The following is a 22,738-nucleotide window of genomic DNA, read 5'->3' as shown; positions in this document are numbered from 1 at the left end:
TGTACTAGGAGCAAGTGGATTGCTGTTAGCACCAGGTGTGGCTGCTGGCTGCACTTGGAGCATTACTTTGGGAGCTCAGCCCCAGCTCTGCTCCTCCCTGCCTGTTTGGCTCAATCCTCTGCAAAAAACACTCCCCTTCTGCAGTGCCCGCTCTTCCCCGCAACACGAGTTATCCAGCCTCTCCCAGCTTGTGCTTCCTCTCACAATCTGCCTCGTAATGCAGCCAGATGGTCTGAGCTTGCCCACACTCCATGCAGGCACCTTCAGCTCTCTGCAGAGAACAGGCTTGTCTGACCTGCTGCTGGTCAGGTCTGCACCGCACCTTTGGGAGATGGGGAATGTTCGGGTGTTGCAGAGGATGGCTGTGGGAGGTACCTGGGAGTGACAGCTGTCTTCAGACCTGCCCCAACAGCCTGTGTGACAGCCTGGCTTTGTGGGCAGGGAGAGTCTCTGACCATATCCCTGTGTTCACATGGACAGATTCCCAGTGCTAAAGCTCTGGAGTGTGCTGCTGTGCTCAGGCACCCACCTATGCCACTTTGCGACATTTAGTGCTGGTCTAGGTCCCTGGTTCTGGCCTTCTGTCCAGTGCCATTCAGTTGGCTTCTGACACAATCTGCACCAACAGCTCAGTTGTATTCATTTCAGATTTTGGTTTATTGGAAATTTTCAGTGCATATATGGGTTTTACAAATGATCTGTTACAAGATAACAGTAAACTGTTGTCTTCCTGGTGTTACTCAAGTACTTCCTGTACTGCCAAATGCTTTTGGAGAACTTTGCCTATCTGGCTGTGAGAGGGAAGTGATTCTAGCTTCCTGCCATAAGTTGTTCCTAAGACATACTGTACCTGAACAGCATTACCCTGTCTGCATTATGCTGCAAGTTAAGGTTAAACAGAGGTATGAAACTTGCATTTTAATCATGTTAGCTCTAGCTTATGTAAAAGCTACAATCTGCCTTTTTCTTGGAGTTTTATCTTTTTTTCTTTGAAGTACTGGATCAAGTGAAACAGCCCAGACAGACTTGCACAATATACCCTGAAATATTAAACAGCTTGGGAAGTGTTTAAATGACAAGATAATTGAGGCTCATAAACTTGGGATCACCGCTTGATGCCAAAATCAAAGCACTGTGTTTGTGAGCTGGCCAGTGCTGCAAACAAGGCAGTCTCTTGCAAAAGAACCCAGGTTTTAGATTGTCCATATGCAGTGCTGTGATCTGGATCATTAGCAAATACAGTTTGCATAAACAGCTCTTCCCTCACCTCCTCTAATCCAAACTTTCCTGGCACAGTTAGCTAGAAACTGTGCTCTGGGTGGCCAAGTTCACAGCAGTGTTTAGGGGTCAGCTGACAGTCAGGTCTGTCTGCTCTCTGAACAAGCTGTCACCAGAGTACTGCCAACAGAAAAGCACTGGGCTACTGCTTAGGGAAAAAGAGATGAAGTTCAGTTCTGTGCTTCCTTGGATGAAGGAAGATTCATGTCAGTGCTGCAGCTCCGCATGTGGAAATGGCCTCAGCCTCAAACACACCCCGTGCTAGGCTTTGGTTATCTGGGGTTCATAGCCACCAGCCTTCATAGCCACCAGCCAAGACACCCCTACGGAGGCTTGTGGGGTCCTCCCCAAGGAGGAGCTTGAGGGGAATGACTCCATCAAGTGTAAAGTGAAACCGTCAGATAAGCTTCCATCTATGCTTTGTTTACAACAACAGTGACCATAGGGAGCTCCCTTTGGATATAAGACCCTCTGCACTTGGTCAGCCTTCCCCTTGGACTTGTTTCAGTCAGCAGAGAGATAGAACTGAAGAGAATTGGTCTTGTTGTCTCCTTCCCATCTCATCTGGTTCTCTTCTGTCATGTCTGGAAGTTGGGGAGAATTTCAGCTACTCTCCTGCGTAGCTGGTTTCTTCTTTCTTCTCTTTCCCTTTCCTTTTTCATCAGTAATGGGTACTGCCTCCATGCCTTGAATGCGTTCAGTATAAGTCTCCTTAAAAAAATTAGGGACACAAGGAACAAGGTGACAACGTGCAGATGTGTTCATAACGTAACAGGCAATCAAAAGAGCACTCCTATTTGAGGGGGGAATTCAAATCTCAAGGATTTGTCCTTTCTGCTGATACTCAGGGCTGTCACATGTTAAGCATCGACATGCAGACCATTTCATTGATATGTCAATCATGCTGGGGAAAAATAACGTATTTCCCTTTTCTATTAGTCTCCACCAAGAATTTTGCTCTTCTCTCTGACAGGATTCATTAGCTGGTGTTTGCTTAGAACTCTAAAGATGAAAGAGGTTTTCTGAAGAATAGACAGGGCCTCTGAAAGAAGTTTCTTTAGGAAAAATGCAGGTTCATTTGGTCCAGACCAACCCCTTGGGAATGCAGGCAGCTGGGCTCCAATTCTTACCTGATTTTAATCACCCCATCACAGGTGCCCTGCCCTGGGTTCCCACATGGATAATAGGGACCAACAGTCCTGTCTAAAGAAGAGTTTGTTATGGCAAGGTCTGAACTGCCTTTTGCTGGTGGGGGAAGAGATAATAAGGAATGACAGGTGATTGTGCTCCTAACAGGAGGTCATATGTAGAACGAATCCAGTCTCTTCCTCGGTTTGACTTTCCCCTGGTTCCTCCAGTTTGCTGGCTTATTAATGTTAAACTGTGCACTATTCAGAACTTACTGATGCAGCAAGCTAGTACAGGTCTGCCCTACTATGTAAGAGGTGAATTTAATTTAATTCAATTCTTCCTCCATGGTGCTGCAGATCCCATTGGGGCTGTGCAAAGGCACAGCTTATTCATGACTGCATAAAACTACCATGCTCTTTCATGGTGAGGCAGGTGAACAGACTTCTGTTTTCTGCTGAACTTTGACAGTAGTTTTTTCTTCCTGCTAGAATGCTTTTTATGGGACAAGGAGTGGACTGGGTGTGTCCAGCTCCAGTCATGATTGGTAGAACTGACTGCTCTAGTTTTTGCTGTCAAGATAGGCTGGTGATGGCAAAAATGTAAAGACTCCTTAAGTAGGATTTCTAGTTGATCAATTTTGGATTTAAGAACTAAATAATCTGCTGTGGACAAAAAAGTACTATGTAATTCCTACACAATCATTTGGCTTGCTATAATTGTACTTAAAGATTTTCCTAAGGCAGCTTTTAGCAAAATCTGCGTGGCCAGATCTGCTAATCAGCTTAGAAAGTTTCAGCTACTTATCCTTACTTAGGCTTTCACTGTATTCTCTTTTTTTGAGATTTAGAAGTCCTGTGAAGGGTGCCATTACACTTTCATTTCCAGGCTGCATGGAAACTTAGCATAAACCAGCTGATGCTGTCTGTGCATATCACAGAAGCAAAACACTAGCAGTATAGAACCTATTTTTCCTGTGTTCGTGGGGAGCAGCTGACCTGTCAAAAGTAGTCCCTAAAATCATCTACAGGGTATATTAAACTGAAGTAAAAAGGACTGCTGGTCAGGGCATACACTTACTTATTACGGTGTTCAGTAGCAATCTTCAGCCTCTCCCATAAGGCCCTTTTTTCCTCCATGATATGATCAAACCATGCCCAGAAGTACTTCCTCATGAGGCAGACTGTGTGGAAGGTATCTGCTCTCTCCTCCTGAGTGGAGAGATAATCCTTGTACTGGGGAGGAGGACAAAGAAACAGGTGAGAATGGCTTTTTTTCTTCTTTTCTATCCCAACCTCTGGCCCAATAAATAGAGCAGTGCTGAGATTGTGGCAGTGAAGGGTAGTGGGCACATGAAGGGTAGTGGGTACAGGAGTGGAGGAAAACCAGCAGGGAGCAGGGTGAGAGAGTGGAGGGTGGAAGAGCAGTGTGTAGGAGAAACTTCTGGGTGGAAGATAGTGATGGAGAGCAAGCAGCTGAGAGAAGGTCTCTGAAGAAGGGAATAATGTTGCTGGAATGGGGATAGCAAAACTCTGCAGAGGTTGTGCTACAGGTGAGTGAATTTGCACTGTGGTGAGGGGAGAGTGTGGCAGCAGCCAGCTCTCTTGGTATCATTTCTCCACTGTGGTGCAGGCCAACCTTTAGCCAGTTCCTGAAGCCCCGTCTCAGTAACATTTGGGAGTAGAAGTCCTCAGCCCGAGACATCTTCTCCCTGAGACTCTGCTGGGCATCCTGCAGCCAAGCCATCAGGCATTTCCTCTGCAGGCCCAAGCTGTGATGCCTTTGTGCCACCTGAGTGAAAACAGCAGAGACAGCAGCTGGTTACCTGAACTGGTGACGACCTAAGTATAACGCCACAGAAAACTGAGTGCACTAGAAAATCATCTCAGCTTTTTGGGTCACCCCCAAATCCAGATTTCTGACAGCTGGAATAACTTACAGGATCCCACAAAGAGGGGTCAGCATAAGGAACACCACCAGTCTCTCTACCAGGCCACTGCTGCATCACTTCTAGAGAATGCCCTTTTGAATGAGATGCTCAGTTTAACTGATTGTGGATGGGGCAGAGGCATGGCCTGTAACAGCTTAGTCCAACCCTGTCCATAATGCTGACCAGCAGGGTGGACATATGGAACAGCTTGTATCCATCTACTTCTTCTCAGCTGGAAGCCTTTGTGCATTTGGTGAAGTACTGTGAGTAGCTTCAGTTCCAGTGACTTAAATGGAAGCTTTCCAACTTAGCCCTGGGCTCTGGCTCGATCTTCAGGATACGGCTGAGTGTTATCAGTCTCCCCCTGATAAGGGATGCTGAGTCAGTCACGTGTGGAAATGTTTCATTAGCAATACTCCTGCACTGAGGTCTCGGAAGCTGCCACTCATTGTTCTGCACTGAGGATAGGGCCAGGATAGAATAGATTGTTGGATTATCACCTGAAGTGTCCTGCCACTAGCAGTGGCCAGCTCTGTACCAGCAACTTCAGAGAGAGGGAAAGCCCTGATGACAGGCTGGGGTTAACTCCTGCAGCTGAAGTTGCTTGATGGTATCTCACTGATAAGCTTTGCTGTGGAGTACGAGAACTGGCAGGTGCATGCCATATAACTTCAATTTTTTTTTTTTCTGTTTAATCCTGGTTAATCAGCTATAAATGAGGATGCCATCCCTGCAGGTTTTTAGTGGCTTTTAATGATTATTGTCAGATGGGCTGATTTAAAGAACTAATACAGGGCAAGGTATGCAGGGAGAATTTTTGCTTTTTCCATCTCTATCTGGCCTAAAAGCCTATTAAGACTTCTGCTAAGTGCTGCATCTACTCTTCTTCCCTTCCTCTTATGGCACCAGTCATTTCCTTTACCCTCAGCACTTACCACTACATTTTCCTTGGCTTGCTCCCTCAGCCTTTTCCATGGCAGTATTCCCAGCTTTCTGAGAAGGACCTTCTCATAATGATCTTTAGCCTTTTTCTGGAGCTGCTGTTCTTTCTCCAGCCTCCTCTGCTTCTCCAGTTCTTTCTGCAATACAAAAAGCAGTAGTTTTAATTCCATCAGGATGAAGAGGATATTAAGCAATGAAAATAGATTATCATATTGGAGCTGGAGGTTCTGACCTGACAGGAAATAGGGATCTGTATCATCTTTAGCACTGCACACCAGACATGACCCCATGTAGTAGAACCTGTGTCCTAAAGCAAACTGTCTTCTGCTGGGAGATGATGTGGCAGGAACCTCCTTTGAGGTCCAAAGATGGTTCTGAGTTTATGCATGGACCCTACCACTTAATTTAGCCTGAACAGAAGGGGAGGGATGTGGGCATTTCATAACTGTAAAATACTACTTTTGACTGATACTCAGGGATGAAGGTCAAACGTACTAAAACACTCCAAGCAGATCAGTAGTTGTAGGTTGAATTCCTGTAGGATTTCAAATGTACTATTTGGGTTATTAGGACAAGTAATTTCCAACTAACAGTAATGATGTGCAGATATTCCTAGGTTAGCTCCAAGGAGAGAATGCTTCTATTCTTCAGGTGGAAATCTGCCCTTGATACAACAGTCAGGCTTGTTTACTTTTGAAACACATGTTTGTGACTGGTATCACTGTGTACAATCGAGGGGTGACAAGAGTGGATGGAGCCTGAGAGTAGACTGAACATGCTGTCACTGTGGAGGGCTTATGTGGCTCTGTCTCAGCAGAGAATGCCCAGCAGCTGGGACCTCTAGTCCTGCTGAGGAGACAGACAACATATACTGCATAGCACGTTTGGGACACAGCCCTTCCCCTAACGCTGCCAGAAAGGGGAAGATTGTGAGTGTGTATTGTGGGTGCTGTGATGTGGAACTCTGCTCTACCAGTGAAGACCTTCAGTTCACATTACTCTGGCTGCTGAGTACCAGTGGGTAATGATCTTCTTCCCTATCCCTGCTAAACGGGGAGAAACAGGTGAAACATTTGGTCACCAGCTTCTGCTGCCTTCTCTCCTCCCGGCGTTTTTCCCGCTGTGCTTCCTTCTCCTCGGCTTCCTTTCTCTGTCGTGCTTCCTGTTCAGCCTTCAGCTGGGCCTTGAAATGGAGAAAGGTGAAATTCAATTTGTTTCATGTGACCTTTTCCATGAACACAGATCTTTAAACTTTCCTACTGTTCCTCTAGTATTGACCAGCATCTGGAACTTTAGAAGAAAGTACAGATCTTTTCACATACTAGACATGATCTGTGCTCAACAGTGATCTGTGGAAGGGACAGGAAGGAGGGACTGTCCTTTTTACTACCTAGACACATATCTGCATCAATCTATCTATTTATTTTTCTATGTATGTACATGTTTATCTTTCTTTGCCATAAGTTACAGTATTTGTCCACTCTTCCTCTAAAAAAATGTAAACCACACACCAAGTCATTTATTGAGAATTTGATTACTGAAGTCAGTTCTGAATCCCTGGGCCCTGCTCTCAAGTTTGATTTCCACATGCGAAGCAGTGTTACAGGTACCCAAACATTTCTTTCCCCAAACACTGAAGATAACACTTTCTACTCCTAATGCAACTTACCAGCAATGTTTTCAGTAACAGTTTAATACCCTAACTTGAAGAGGGCTCCTCTGTTTGATGTGTATCACAGAATTTGTGTATTAGCTATACAAACATTGTCAGTATCTTCCCTCTTCAGCATTGATTTGCTAAAAGGTGCAGATTTTTACTAGGCAAGACTGCATGTCCTCAAGCTGCATGTGACCAGAGAGGAAAGGCAGGGAGGGGAACCCCACCACTGCCAGGTCCCATCAAGTGGATCTCTGTGTGCACTTCCACCCTTACCGTTCTCAGCAAAGACAAGCTACAATCATGGGGTAGGTGTGAAAAAAGTTTAGGGGGTGATAGGGGAGGCTGCTTCTAGAACTGCGACTTCAAGTTGAAGTGTCTGCCTATGCTATAGCAGGGCTGGTGCTGCAAAAGCAGCTCTTACTACTTCTTTTGATGTGTGATGGACATTTGCTTTCTCACAAGTCATAAAACTCCTGCTTTGGATAAAGGGCTTTTTCTTGGTCCCTGACTCTGGGGTTAAATCAGCATTTCTTGTAACTGGAATGATATGAAAGGCACTTTATTTCATTTTCCACTTTCCTTACCAGTTTTTCCTCTGTTTTTCGTTGTTTGGCTTCTTCTAGTTTCCTCTTCTGTTCTGCCCGCTGAATTGCTCTCTCCTCCATCCCTACAGAAACAGAAGACATAAAGCTTAGAGGAAATGAGCTACAGTGTTATGGCAGAAGTTTGGTGAACAAGGATGCATCACTCTATGCCGGGCCCCACTGTCCTGGCAATGCCAGCACAAAGGGACTTGCTTTCTGCAGCCTCTTACAGCCAGCAGTGTTGTGAACAAGGAACCTAAAAATGTTTTTGAGATGACTCAGGACCACAGTAATGACATTCTCTCCACCCTCCTTGGTTGACAGGCACAGCCATGAGGCTTAGTTATGAAAGAAGCTGTGTTCAGAGGGTTTGTCCCTGCCTTTCCTGATTGAGGGCTGAGGCTCAGGGCACATCATTTAGCAGCAATTGCTGTAAGGTCTCCAGTAAGCTCTAACTGCTTATTTAAAAGCAATTTCATGACAGAAAGCATCACTGTCACAGTGACATACAGGTACTTGGTCCCACTAGTAAGAAACTGCTGCATAATGCTTCTTTTGGAAGGTAAATTGCAATGCAGGGATCTTGCTGGCCATCAGCAAAGGTGCTACACACAGAACACGCAGAAGAGTTGGGAACCTGTGCTTGCTTCCTCTGCAGTTGCAGACAAAGCAAAGGCTGGAGCAGTCAATAACTGGGAGGCATTGAAGTGTTTTGAACACAGTAGGTTTCTGTAGGTACAAAAATGCTGTTAGCGAGGACTTCTTGTTATTTTCTAAGTCCGTGAGAGACTTTTCTCTCTCACAGAAGAGGTAGCAGGGAATGTAAACAACCAAGCCACCTGCAACCTTGGAAAGTCTTGTTTATGGTATAGTAGAAAAATATTTTGACAATGGATGTCTTAGGATTTTGGCCAATCACCCCCAAGGGGTGGCTGGTCCCTTGTCCAATTAGACTATGAAGAAAAAGTCTATAAAAGGTTTGTAAAATAATTAAATAAATCAATCTTGCTGCACAATTCCTGCCTGCTGGATCTTCTCTCCTCCTCCTCCCTATGGCTGCAGGACATGGTGATATATCGTAGGAACCAGCCCTGCGGTAATAGGTTTCCTCAGATTCTCTTCTCCTCTCAGCTGTCCCAGGGTTCTCTGGCAAGGGAAAACCATGCAGTGATAACTTCATCACTGGTTTTTTTTGGGGATCTTTAAACATAAACACTTGAATGCTTGCTGTCTCTGAGGTGTGCAGAGTTCAGGCAAATCAGGGTGAATGATGGCTTGGACTAGATAGCGTCAGAGCTGAACACAGGTAGTGAAAGGCAACTATTAATGCCCAAATATCATGGCAAAAAAGGTCTGGTGATGCCCAAACTATTGAAACATCACAATGATTATATTCCAGGTAACCTTTCATGCAGGCTGTGACTACTGTGCATTGATGCAGAAGAACTTCACCATAGGATATAACCAGAATCCCAATTTACTGATGAAAAGGCTGTGTTGCATATTTATTGTGAAAATGCTGTTTCAGTGTGGCCAGAGAAGGGGAGATATCTCACAAAAGGCAGGGATCTGGAGTTCCTTCCCCAGCCTGGCTACTGTTGTCTCACTAGGCATTTAACTCCCTTTGAAATCTCAACACCTCTGTCAAAGCTGGATGAAAATGACTGGCCAGTTTGAATGTTACTTGGATGCATTGACACAGATCTGTGCCATAAATCGAATCTCTCCTGATGGGAGAGAGTTTTTAAAGTCCTTGCCAGGAGTTAGTTCGAGAGACAAACGGAGACTTTCAGCCTTCACAGCTGCTAGATAGTTGTTTATTAAGTCTTATCAGAGAAACAGTCAGTAGCACGACCCAGACACAGCACAGAGCAGAGAATGCAGGTGAAAAGCCTAATTATCAAGATTTACACAGCCTTTTAAAGATAAATTACCCAATTAAAAAAATGCAAGATATTTTCACTTTTTTACCAATGTCCAACAAGTTCCTAAATCATGTAGACAGGAACTGTGGAATTCTTTATCCAATCATCCCAGACCACTACTGCTGCAAGATATGGAGTTAGTGAAGAAGGAGAAAGAAGTTTTTAACTACAACTTATCCTCCATTTTGAGGTTTTCTACTTTTATCTATTTATTATGCAAATAGACCTAAAACCTAAATTTTTCACCCTGTGATAGTATCACATAGTATTCTATCACCTAATTTGCACCAGTTTAGTTTCTAGTTCTTTTCTAATAGTAGGCAGTTTTTTCCAAGGTTGGAGGTCAAAACAATGTTGTTCAGGGGGGTAAAACCCCTTCGAAACAGGCAGAGAAATATTCTCTGCAGTCTGGGTTCCTACATGCATGATGAAGGGAATGAGACTAATGGCAACAAACCCTGTACAGCTTCTCTCTCTGAGTTTTGTCATAGCAGAGACAACCACGGGTGTTAGGACTAACTGCCACAACAGTGTACTAAGTGTGGGCAGGAGGGGTTTGCAGTGTCCCAGGCTTCACAGATGCCTGTCTCAGATAGGAAAACAGCTCACCCTCTCTCACAGCACTCATCAGACTGGGAAAGAGAATGCAGAATTTTACTTGCATAAAATCATCAACCAGCAAAGCTGAGGCAAAGAGAGACATTTCCAGATAAGCTGTTGAGAAAAGTGGTCTGGAATGGTCTTTACTATCTAGAACAATACCTTTCAGTATGGGATGAGGTGAGGTCAGCCAGCTGGAGGGCCTCCTGCCTTGCACTGCTGCCCTTGTGTTTCCTGGCCCATGAGAATCAGGTGGGCTATGAAAGAAGAGTAAAGAAATTCTTCAGTGAATGTGGTCAAACTACGTCTCATACCTACCACCTATGGCCTTGCAGCTTCTGTTCTCCATTGTGCTGCATTATCCCTGATACACCCTTCTTCTGCTTGAAATGGGACTGATGATGCATCCTTGCAAAGGAACTGAGTTCCAGGGCTGCTGCATGGTCTGAAATATGGAGGATGATACTCCTTCTTTTCATGACTAAATAGATCCCTGCTGCTACTACGGGTGGCACTGGTGTTGCTGTTTCTAAGTGGATCCTAAGTAGAGATCACCTGGTGTCGAGCCAGTGCAGAAGGCGAGAAGGAGAGAGAACTGCAGCCAGTCTGATACTTCCCTTGAGGCTAAGTCACAGCTGAGAGGAACAGCAGATAGCACTAACATGACTGAAACATGCCTAGCAAGTTCTGTCTCAGCTTGAGTGGGAATGAGACAGGATGACTAACTGACCCTGCTTTATTGAGGGCATATACCTCAAAGGGGTTGTATTCTTGCTTCTGGATTGTTTTTCCTCCCTGGTTTGAGAAACAGAATTGTTAAACGTCTGGGTTACAGCCGTAGCTTGTGCTGCCTCTTTATCTCTGCTCAGCTTCTGATGTTCCTGCAGTTTAAGGATCAGCTCTTGCTGTTTCTGAAGCTGCTGCCTCTGCTCCTCAATCACACGTTGCTGGAAGGCGTGACGGTGCTCAAAACGGCTACCGTAAGCAGGAGAGGTCTTTGGACTGAGTGCCTGGAACTGCTGGAGGACAGTGGCTATTTGATTCTTGTACATAGCCTGGTCCTGGGAACTCAGGGCTGCATGTCTTATGGTAATCTCCCAGGCAAATTTGGGGTTTCTGCGGAAATGAGATGTGTGAACAACATCCCAGCTAGACTGGTCTCTGGTCTGGTCAGGCTGTTTCTGTATGAGGTGAGTTTCAGTTGGCTAGGGGAAAAAAAAAGAAATTAGGAAAATTTGGCATTGATTAAAACTAAGCACTTGCCTACCCTTCCTGCATAGTGGTTTTTTTAATGCAAATCTAGTGAGATGCCTGAGAAGTAGGGTAATCTCAGCTATGCAGTCTTTATCCAGTCAGGCCAGAGGGGCCCCATTATGCACAAAATGGAGGCTGTGGGGAAGAACTCTTAAGGAGCTGAGTGCCATTTCACCAGGAGGAAAAAGTCCTGATCAGGCAAGAGCTTTGGCAGGAATACATCCTGGCTATTTTGTCAGGGAGCATGGCTTAGGACAGCTCATTTTTCAGGGATTAGCACACTCCATTTTGGACTGTGTTGTCCCTGCTCAGCACTCAGATGGAGAATAAAATTAAAAACAGTTGTTGAAGTGGTCTACACAACTGATCTACTGAACAGTCCTCTTTTAGATGGAAGTCTACAAGGTGCTGCTTCCTCATGCCTCTTTTCCAGCTTTGATAAATGTTACCATGGAACAGGTGCACAGTGGGGAATGAGGCTGCACCTTTCTGACACATGGTCATTCTCTGAAGAGGCATCAGCTGTAAGGTCTGCTTTCTGATTCCTAGGTCAAACCCTAAATTCAGTTCCATTCCTTCAGCACAGATTTTATCAGCGCAGCAGAAGAAAAATAGGGGCCTACTAGGATAGTATAAGCACTGAAAGAAATCAACTTTTGGTTACACGTAGGCAAACAGAAAGCTTGACCTGTAATATGTGTGTGTGGGCTCTAATACTGACATCAGGATACTGCTGTGGTACAGGTTTTATAGACAGAAGAGAAGGTGGGGATCCAACCTGACAAAAGACAATTTAAGGAAGCAACCTCTGATTCTCCTCTCTTACCTCCCTGTGATGCACATTATCCTGAAACAGCCAGTGACAGCCTCTATTTTTCCCCATACTTAAAGGCTGGAGAGCTGCACTGGCATGAAAAATATCTCTTGTCATGCAGTCAAGTTATTCTTTTTCAGTCTAAGCTGGCATCAAAGATGTAACTAATCTCTCAGTAAAAGTGATCTGGGGGTGGGATGCTCATTGCGATCAGAGTACATGAAGGGTTGTTCTTTGGCAGCACTAGAGATTATTTTTAAAACTCATCCATTGTCCTTCACATTTACCTCTGATTTTTAGACATCTCTTCTGAACAGCTGCAGGCAGGTATTTGGGGGTCACCCTGGGAAAGAAGCTTTCCTCTGGGACAATGTACTTTTTATTTCAGACTGCATAAAGTAAGTACTTTCTAAGAGTACAGCTATGCCAATAGGCAAAACTACATGGGAAGGATTTACCTTGTCTTGCTGTAAATCTTGATGATTGTTTACTTCTGCTGTCCCAGGCTTGTTAACCTCCAGAGGCCTGTCCCCACCTTTCCCCCGTGACACAGCCTCCAGCAGCTGTTCCATCTTTCTCCTTGTCTGTACCCTCTTGATCTGCAGCTCTCGCTGTTCTGTCTCTGCTCGGCTCCAGCGCTGCCAGGCCAGAAAGCAGCAGCGCAGGAGCCGTCGCTCATTGTGCTCCACAGCCAGTTGGGTTTTCCTGAATGACAAAACGTTTGTGTTATGGCAGGAGTGAGGCTTCTGCCAAGGCACAAAGCTGCATCATTTCCTGACTCCTTTTGTTGCTTAACTCTGAAGGCCCTCTGAAGTTGTACAGAGCTTGTCCAAGGACGAGTGGGAGGGCAGAAAGGATGGCTGCTATTCTGAATTAAGTTTCACTAGTTCACACTTTGCAATTTCCTGTGTCATCTCTGGAATGCAGGATAGTTGCGAAAGAGGTATCGTGTTCCCTGGCCAGCTGCATATGGGGAAGTGACAGCGTCTCACCACTACAGCCTGCCAGACACCTGCAAGAGCAGTGTTTCTCTGGATGGTAGGGAATTCATCCAACAGCCTCCTTAATCAAAGGCACTGGCTAAAATGATCTCTGCTACACTACTACTGAAACAGCAAATATATTAATCAGGAATAAATTTGGCAACTCATATTCTCTGGAGGCCAGAGCGAGCCAGGGTGAGATTTCTAGGAAAGATACCTACAGAGAGACTGAGGCTTGTTGGAAAGTGCTAAAGCACTTGTTTCTATCTGTCCTCCTTTTCATCTGTGCCACAATGCCTCTGGCAGACTGCAGGCAGTGTAGCAATTTTCTCAAAAAGCTGCTGTTTCCCTCCTGCTGGGTAACTGACAGGCTCCTTTTACAGTCCCTGATCACCGCTCTGCCCAAGTACGGATGCAGTAGGAGGAATTCCACAGTAAAGGGTCACTACCTGTTTTGATCTTGGAGATGAACTTCCAATTGCTGTGTCTCCTGCTCTACTTTCTTGGCCCAAGCATAGTTTCTCCAAGCTCGCAGGGCCTTCAGCTGGCATCTCCAGTCAGCAAGGGCTCTGGCTTTTCCCATTTTAATTCTGCGCTCCAGAATGACTTTCAGCCAAGCAGAGAAATGTCGTTGCAAGCACTGCATGGGAGAGTTTCAAAAAACCAATGAGCAAGATACAGTCTGCCACACAAATACTGATCCTCTCCGCCCTTTGCCTATTCTAACTTTCCTTTTTGAGATTCTTTTTAGAATCCTCATTTTCAACAATTACCTTGAGGATAAAGAAAAAAAAGTATTGCAGAGCATGTGCAGGTCTTCTATAAAAAGCAGAAAGGGTCTAAAAAGAGACATCATATCATGGGGATCCATGCTTTGGAATGAAATGCACTTAGTTCACCAAGTGTAAAGGAATGAAATGGGTGAGGAATGTAGAATTTCTAGAGACATGGAAAATATTCTTAAATCTAGAAGATGTCTAAGATGTTACAGATGAGAACACGTGTGAAGAAGTCCTGCTTTAAAAAAATTTTTTTTTTAACTTAGACAAAAATCAAGTCACATCCTAGAGTGAATTTATGACACCGCCTCAGCTCATCCTTGTTCCAGGAGGAAGCCAAACCTTTCCCCTATTGTGTAATTAGACTCGCTGCCTTTGGGAGTAATTTACATTGTACAGAGCAGCAATTTGCTATCTAATCTACCCCATAATTCTCGCCCTGTCACTGCAGACACTGTTCATTTTGATCCTCCAAATGGGTCAACTCACAGGACTCTGCTGTTCCCTTTTTGTCATAGTGCCTTGTGTTAATTGCATTCCTCTCTCACTTGAAATCTTCAAATGGAGACTTACAAAAAGTCAATGCATTAGCTGTTTCTTTCTGCTTTAGGAAAGTAATCAAAATGTCACTATTGCTTAGCTCAGCCAAGCTGTGGCTTCTCCCATTACGCCAGTCCTGAATTGTTCTGTGGTTTCATTCAGGCTTATCTTCACAGCTTAGACTGTGCTGGAGAGAGGCTGTGTACTGCTAAACAGCAAGCCAAACTCAAATCCAGCAGATGGGCAGATGGATTGAGCTGTGAGGAGAATCACCATAAAAATTATGGGATTCTTCTGCTGAAAAAAACCCTAGATGTAGATATATAGACATCATCGATGATGACTGCTCTATTAATTGAAAACATTATGTGATGGATAGCATTCATACCTCCACTCAGGAAATTTATTCCCTTTGCTCAGACTGCCCATAGAAAATTATTCAGTACTAAAAGATCACTCTTCAGTTGCAAGTATTTGATACGTGTTTAACCCAGAGCTGACCATGGTACCAGAAAAATGAAGGTAAAAGAAAGAGGTTCCTGCTAGGAATTATTGAAGTTTGTTTGCCTCGAAAGAGCTGTTGCAGTAACACAGAATATCCTACTGCACCAAGTGGAAGGGGATCCCTGAGGAACCTGTTACTGTGGATGTGCTGGCATGCATCAACTCTCAGAGCTCCAAATTCATCCCAGGCTGCAGCATTTCTCTTTCCTCTCCCTGTTCCTGAACTAGAGTCTGCAAAGCAATCTTTAAAATGCCTTCCCACACAGACAATAAGGGCTTCTCAGGCCTTTTTTCTGCCACTTTCTCCTTTTATTTCCTTCCTTGAGGGAAAACAAATCTCACTCCACTTCCTACTCTGTATATCCCCTTATTTCTTGATTGCAGAAGCCTTTATGGTCTCACTTGTCTTGAGAGCTGTGTCTTTTCCACAATTCTAAGTGAAAAGTCCCACTAAGTACACTGGAGGCACAGGCCCACTGGGGTTGGCACCTCAGGATTTCTTGCTCCTAGTCTTATAAGACACTTTTTGCCCTGCTCTCATACTTTCCTGGTATCAGGAGGCCTTGGAAAAAGTAAAAACTTCTGCATAACCATGACTTCATTTTGCAAATGGTAGCCAAGGGCAGGGAGCTCAGAGTCTCAGATAAAGAAAGGTGATGCTCACTCTCTGCTTACTGATGTGAATCCTGTGCAGCAGCTCCTGAGTCCTTCTCTGTTTCTCCTCTCCTTGCTCTTCTCTCTTCAGGACCAGGGGTGGTGACACAGTAACAGACACCTCCTGCACTGACAGCTTCTGAGGGATTTTTTGTATCTTCCCCTCCCTGCAAAGTGAACAAACATACAGATCTAATATCTAATATACAATCTAATACCTTCTCTTTCTGTCCAATTCCAAAAGAACCACCTCTACAGCTTAGAAAGTTGCTGATTATTTTAACTTGGCCTTCTTAAAAACCACCTCTGTAATGGTTTGGGGTCCCAGAGATTAAACAGTCTGGTGCATTTTCTAAATATAGAAGGCAGAAGAAAATAGTAAATAATTTCAGTAAATATTTCATTTAAGCACTTGTATGAGAAGATTTAGGATCTCAGGGCTGCCTAAGTAAATAAATGGCATTCCTAAAAGTGACATCTCTGTGATAATCCAAGCTCAGCAAAAGAAAAAAATTATGTCTCTGCAGAATCCTCAGCCAAGAATGCTCTTTATCTTTCATAATAGGGAAAGTATTGCAAGTGTTAGACTTTCAACACAGACTATTTTTTTCTTTTATTTTTTTCTGTGTACTGGCTTTCTGGTGGCATTAGATGCTAACAAGGCTGGATGTAGCCACAGAGCTGATGGAGAGAATGTACAGTGGTGCAAACACACTCCTACTCTGTGTTCCAGTGCACATACCATAATGGCTGAGAGAGGATAACACTGTATTAGCCCACCTTCCCACTCATGGAAAACTCTGTCACTGATGTTGGTAACAAAGACTAAAAGATTTTGGGAGAGTTCAGAGACAATAACAGTTGTTTTGTTTGGGATCACCACTGCTCTTACATTTAACAAAAGGAGCTGATAAGTGCTTTCATATTTCTACACACACACCCACACACACCCCCTCTTCCTTACATTCTCCAAACTTTTGCCACAGTGTGCTTCTTCTCAGCCATTTCCTTTCGCAGCTTCACCATTTCCCTCTGGATCTCCTCCTCCTCCTTCTTAGCCTGCAGGGCCTTCCTTCTATCCTCCTCCTGTGCTTGGAGCCTGGCCTCAGACAGAATTGCTTTCTTCAGGGACTCTTTTTGTCTCTGAAGCTCTAAAGCCTTCTGATGCCTCATTCGGTTTTCTTTCACCTGGGAAGGAGGAAATCGGCAAAATCGGAAAGCAAGCACCAAAGGCTGAAGAATTTGAAGTTCCCTGTAGACTGCCAGGCTGGGTCACAATCCACCTTTCACATTAAGAAAGAAACCCTACCCGTAGCTGGCACTGACTGGAGAGATTCTGCTCTTGACCATGTGAGAGAGTGAAATTAAATCAATATTCCTTAATGGGAGCAAATTCAGAACTGACTGCTATGGCAGCTCTTCCTGGAAGTCTTCAGAAAAAGGGAGAAAACCTGAACAGTTTTAGTGAAAGCTGACTGTGCAAGCTACTGCTGAATGGCTAATGTGCACATGGAAATGAAGTAAAGTTTCAGCTGAACTGGGGAAGAGTATCTTTGGGTAGTTGCTTCCAAGTCAGAGATTATTGCAGGCTCTGAGAGAATACTGGGGAGGTATCACTGAGCATTTACTCTAATCCTATAATCCTCCATCTTATTCCTTTTAACTGAGCTGCCTTGCCTGCTCACCTGCTTGTGTCTGAGCTCCATGATTATTCGTGGATCTGCAAGTTTTTTTTTTTCCTTGATCTCTTCAAGTCGAAGGTGTTTTGCTATACCACAGTTCACAACTTCACTCTGCAAAAGATGCTGAAGGTATTTCTGGACAGAGGAACTTTCCATTTCACATTCCAGATAGCTGCACAAGTCTGAAATGAGAAATCCAGATTATCTCAGGCTAGCCTGAAATGAATAAACCCTTCTCAGATCACAAAGCCTAATGTAATTAAAGGGATCACTTCCCCAGACTGTGAATGCATTTCTGATGAACGTGGACACACTGACTGCACTCCATTTATCTCCAGAGTCTTAATCAGTCTCCCATTGAACACGCTAGAGCAGTAACAATGTTTCATCCATTTTTTACTGTCCCACCTCTCAGCATCTCAAACGGCTGTATAAACTTGACAGGCCTCAAAAATACAGGTTCACAAAAGAAAAAAAAAAATTCTCTTTTACAAGGGGAGACACTGAATGTTTATGAGGTGCATTTATGCAGTCATACAGCAAAATGCTGTAAGAGCTGGGGGACAAAAATCATAATCTTTAATCTTGTTTCTACTGAGTCCACTGTCCTGGCCTCAAAACAACTGTTACCTCTCAGTCTGATAAACCATAAGACCTGACCTCCTTCCCCAGCACAGCCTCAGAGACGAAACCAGGACTTGCTTTGCAGTGCTCTCACCATCAAAGTGCTCATACTTCGGAGAGGCTGCAGGAGGCTCTTCCTGAAGGACAGAGTCAACTTCCTCTTCTCCATCACTCAGCTCCAGTTGCAGTTTGGACTTCATCCACTTACTGAGCAGCTCCTGGGCTATCATGAAGAAAGAGACTGATGACTTCACTTGTGTAAAAAAACTATATGGCTAAGTGTAAACTAGCAATAGTCTGGGATAGCTGTATGCTGAGAATGACTGCAAGCTGATCGGCAACAGAAAATGGAATAAAGCTAATAGTTCCGTTCTCATCTTCTTGATCTGTAAAAGAACAGGAAGAAAAGGTACCAAATTTTGTCCCTGTCACATGTGTCACAAATTAATTCTTCTCCTCCTTATTTTTCCTACTATGATTCCATGGGCATTTAGATCACTTGTGATTATTTTACAGCATTTATTGAGGAGATGGAATTCACATGAGATAATTCATAACTCAGATAGTTTTCATATGTTTTACCACTGCACTTGTAGACACTTAGATGGTTTCCACATCTACAGCCAAGGCTGTCATATGCTAAATTCAGAAGAACTGCTGTTTGGACAAACATTTGCTTCATGTGTACAGGTTAACCCTTTGCAAGTACCACATCAGCTACTGGAGAGTCTACAAATCTGTCAGCTGGCAAACTGCACCTGGAACTCAGGGTTAAGACTGCAGCTACAGGAATGCACCCATGATGGATGTGGTGCTCCTCAGTGAGCTCAAATGCCTAATGAACAGCTGGGTATGAAGTCCTTCAATGGACTGTTTGCATCTCCAGTCTTCTGTGGAAAAACAAAAGAATTCCTTTTTCAGAGTTCCTTCTCAAAAGCAAGGTCAGCTCACGTGTCTGCTGCCTCAAGAAACCAGCTGACCTTGCTGTATGGGTGGCCAAGCTGTTCCTGAAGCAGGACACAGGGCTGTAAACTGCAAGGCATCAGGAGCAGCCCCACAAGAAGTGGAGCCATCCTCAGCCGTCCGTGCGATGAGGATGGACAAGGAGCTGGGATCTCGGCAGCCACTCTAGTGGGAGTCATTACAGAGTGTAAGGCACACAGTCAACAACAGACAGGAGCAAACAGCTGCTCCAAATATTTCCCAACACAAAGTGAAGATGCTCCCTGGTATTTCTAAGGCAATAAAGCCTTTTTCAAACTTTCCTAAAAAACTGTGTGTTTTTTGAAGAAAGCATAAATCTAATGTTTGTTGTCCTTCAATCACTTTTATTCTCTTTCATAATCTCTCAGGTCAGCTCAGAACAGGGAAATACATCTGATAACAGAAAGAAGAGCAGAAACAACTTGTCACTTGGGGAAAGGTTACTTTTTTGACTGGGATTTGTGATCTTCTCATAACTGGAGGAAAAGCGTTCTGGCACTTCTCTTATTGACACCTTCCTTCGAAAAGTGGGCTATGTGTAGTTAATACCACTAAGTATTGTAAAAATGGATTCCAGATAAAAGAAGTTCAGTTGAGCTAGGAACAGTTCTGAGAGATTGGTAGCTATAAAAAGGAAAACCCTAGCAGAGAAGAGAAAACAAAAATATTAAAGAAATGTGAGGAAAGCAAGGAACCTTTTCACCAAAGGAAAAGACAAGGCTTTTCACCAAAGCCAAGACAGCTCCTTTGGAGTCTCTGTGCTGTATAATGCATTCAGACAGTGCACTCTAAGTAGGTAAGTGTATTCCATGTTGTCAGTTGAACCCTCGATGATGACAAGTGAAAAAGCTGACTTCCTGTATTGAAGTGGGTGCTCTTAAGATGTGTCATCATCCTGTTCTGTAATGCTGACTTGTAAAAGAGCGGTTAACTCAGTTTTTAAAATCCTGTCTCCTATCAGCTTTTTACACTGCAGACATATTCCTAGCACTGATGGGTGATAATTTCCCTCCTCTTTGTTTTTTAAATCTACCACAGCCTTACTTTCAAACTGCAGCAAGCACCTTTGGCTGCAGGCTTTAAAAAGAAATATTTAGTTAGCTCATTAGTGAGGAAAATTTTGCATGGGAATCAAAACAGAACCACATCATTATTTGTAGATGTGAAATTTACATAGAGCAACTCCAATTCCACATCTAGTCTGCTATCAGAAATATGTCAGGTAATTTCACCTGGTTTCCTACAGCCCACTACCTTGGCTTTGACCATACAGTGTGTCTTCAAGGGCAGTTCTTATCCTTTTCTTGACCTGGTATCTCCAGGAGACAGAGCGTTTATCCTTCTTTTAGGTATGTCATTTAAGATCAACCTTGAACTTCAGCAACTGATCCTTCTTATGCCTTTCTCCATTAGATGAAAGACATCTGACTATGAACTGTTTCTTGTGAACTCAAGCTTTGCAAGAGCCTGTTCAGATCAGAACAACAAAGCTGGATCAAGAACAGTTCATTTCAGGCAGCTTGTGGCAAGCAGAATTTTAGCTCACCTTCCTCACAGGCCTCATGATGATCTTGCAGCCGTTCTGCAGTTTCCAGACTTGTCACAGGACCCCAAGGCCTCTGTGGATACCTTGACTTTTGAAGGGAAAAAGCTTCAGAGAAAGCATACTCAGAGGCTCGGTCCACTCTCTTTAAAGAAAGAAAAACATTTCTAAAGATATTAATTTTTACACTTACTATATCCACATTTCTCCTCCAGAGAGCAAACATCAGTGGGAATGTAACACAAAACAGCATGGCTGTTAAAAGGAATAGATTTCTTTTGAAATGCATTTCTATGACTGCTTGATTGCATAAACTGGACTTAGAAGTCATTAAGCAATAAACACTCATTTGGCAATTAATGCCAAACACAGAGACTGGAGAACACAGAGAGAAAGGAAACACCCAGGACAGAGACTTGCTGAGCTAGTGCCCAGCAACCAGCAACTATGAAATTTTTATTAGCTTTTTGTCATAGCCAGGCTGAGAGACTTCCTGTCCCACATTCATCTCTCTGCAATGTTAATGGTCCTGACATGTCACTGTGTTTTCACAAGTAACACCTGTGCTCCAGACAGTCCATATTTCTGAACTCTGTGCTGCTGCCAGAGGCCCAGGATGCTGCCTGAGGAAGCAGATGCACACTCCTACCTGCCACAAGAAGCAGGCTGAAAGTGGGAGCATGGGTGTGCCCAAGGAAGCAAAACAAAGGGAACCTGACCCTAGAATTCATTTTCTTTGATGTCAGGTGGTTGCAGGTGCAGGACGCGGTGCTTTGGGGTAAATATCTTGTATTACTTGCCAAAAAAAACCTGCAGCACTGCTCAACAGCAAGTTTTGTGTGTTGAGTTTTATGCACAGCAACAAGACACCTTACTCTTCATATATGAAGAGCTGGATTGGAAGGGACCTTTACAGGTCATCCAGTCCAGCCTCCCTGCCAAGAGCAGGGACATCTCTGATAACACCAAGTTGGATGGGAGTGTTGCTCTACTTGAGGGCAGGAAGGCTCTGCAGAGGGGTCTGGACAGGCTGGATTGATGGGCTGAGGCCAGTTGCATGAAGTTCAACCAGGTCAAGTGCCAGGTGATGCATTTGCGTCACAACTCCAGGCATCACTACAGGCTGGGGGAAGAGTGCTAGAAAGCTGTCCGGCAGAAAAAGACTTGGGGATGCTGTTTGACAGCAGCTGAACATGAGCCAGTGTGTGCCCAAGTGGCAAAGAAGGGAAACGACATCCTGGCCTGTGTCAGCAGTAGTGTGGCCAGCAGGATCAGGGCAGTGACTATCCCCCTGTACTTGGCACTGGTGAGGCTGCCTTGAGTCCTGTGTCCACTTCTGGGTCCCTAAGTTCAGGAAGGACATCGAGGTGCTTATCCAGAGAAGGGAAAAGCTGCTGAAGGGTTTAGAGGGGCAGGTGAGGGAACTGGCATTGTTTAGTGTGGAGAAATGGAGGCTTGGGGGTGAACTTACCACTCTCTACAAGCACCTGAAAGGAGGATGTAGCCAGGCAGGGGTCAGTCTCTCCTCCCAGGTAACAACAGACCGGGTAACATGGAATAGCCTCAAGTTTTGTCATGGAATATTTAGATTGGATATGAGGAAAAATCTCTTCACTGAAAGGGAGATCAGGCATTGGAACAGGCTGCCCAGGAAAGGGGCAGAGTCACCATCCCTGGAAGTGTTCAAACAACCTGTGGATGTGGCACCTGTGGACATGGTTTAGTGGTGAACATGGTGGTGCTGGGTTAATGGTTGGACTCCATGATCTTAGAGGTCTTTCCCAACCTTAATGATTCCGTGATCTTCAACCATCTCAGGTTACTCAGAGCCTCGTCTGTTGACACAACCTGACCCTGAATGTCACTGAGCAAGTTATTCCGCCTTGGCCCACTGTTCCATGCCACCCGATCCAAACCTCGGCAGGGACTAAGACAAACCACAGCGTTCCAACCTCTCGTGTCCCTTCCTGAACCCGAGTTTCACGCTGCCAACTTTGGCGCCGTTCGCTCGAGTGCAGCGCGGACTTCCCGCCCGCCGGCAGACCGCCCAGCCCTGGGAAACCTCATCCCTGCTCCTGACCCTGCCGTGCTAACTGCCCGCGATCCCAGGGCAGCGGGATCCCAGGGCAGCGGGATCCCAGGGCAGCGGGATCCCAGGGCAGCGGGATCCCAGGGCAGCGTCCCGCCCCCGGCGCCCCCCGAGCCGCTGAGGGCGAGCGGGCCGCGCTCTCCCCGCCGTGCCCCGTTACCTGCGGGAGGCGCTGCCCCGGGAGAGCCATGGCCGCGCCGAGCACGCCGGCCGCCGCCCGCCCCTCCCGGCCATGGCAACG

At 44.9% G+C, this 22,738-nt stretch overlaps 1 protein-coding gene across 1 annotated transcript; it reads right to left on the bottom strand.

The window, feature by feature from the left end:
* Positions 1-734: 734 nt before the first annotated feature.
* On the bottom strand, positions 735-22,731 carry CCDC191 (coiled-coil domain containing 191; the record flags this gene model as incomplete). Its single annotated transcript, XM_082278011.1, is given in 17 exon segments — positions 735-1,989; positions 3,487-3,641; positions 4,045-4,197; positions 5,272-5,415; positions 6,360-6,461; positions 7,523-7,605; positions 10,210-10,304; positions 10,801-11,252; positions 12,574-12,820; positions 13,548-13,738; positions 15,586-15,742; positions 16,540-16,763; positions 17,261-17,439; positions 17,976-18,104; positions 20,412-20,553; positions 22,658-22,698; positions 22,701-22,731. Coding segments are annotated over 17 exon segments (2,658 nt in total). The 3' UTR covers positions 735-1,856.
* Between the last annotated feature and the right edge of the window lie 7 nt (positions 22,732-22,738).

The sequence above is a fragment of the Coloeus monedula genome (assembly GCF_965178545.1).
Source record: "Coloeus monedula genome assembly, chromosome: 3".
NCBI classification, from domain to species: Eukaryota; Metazoa; Chordata; class Aves; order Passeriformes; family Corvidae; genus Coloeus; species Coloeus monedula.
This window is presented reverse-complemented; position numbering and strand designations above follow the sequence as displayed.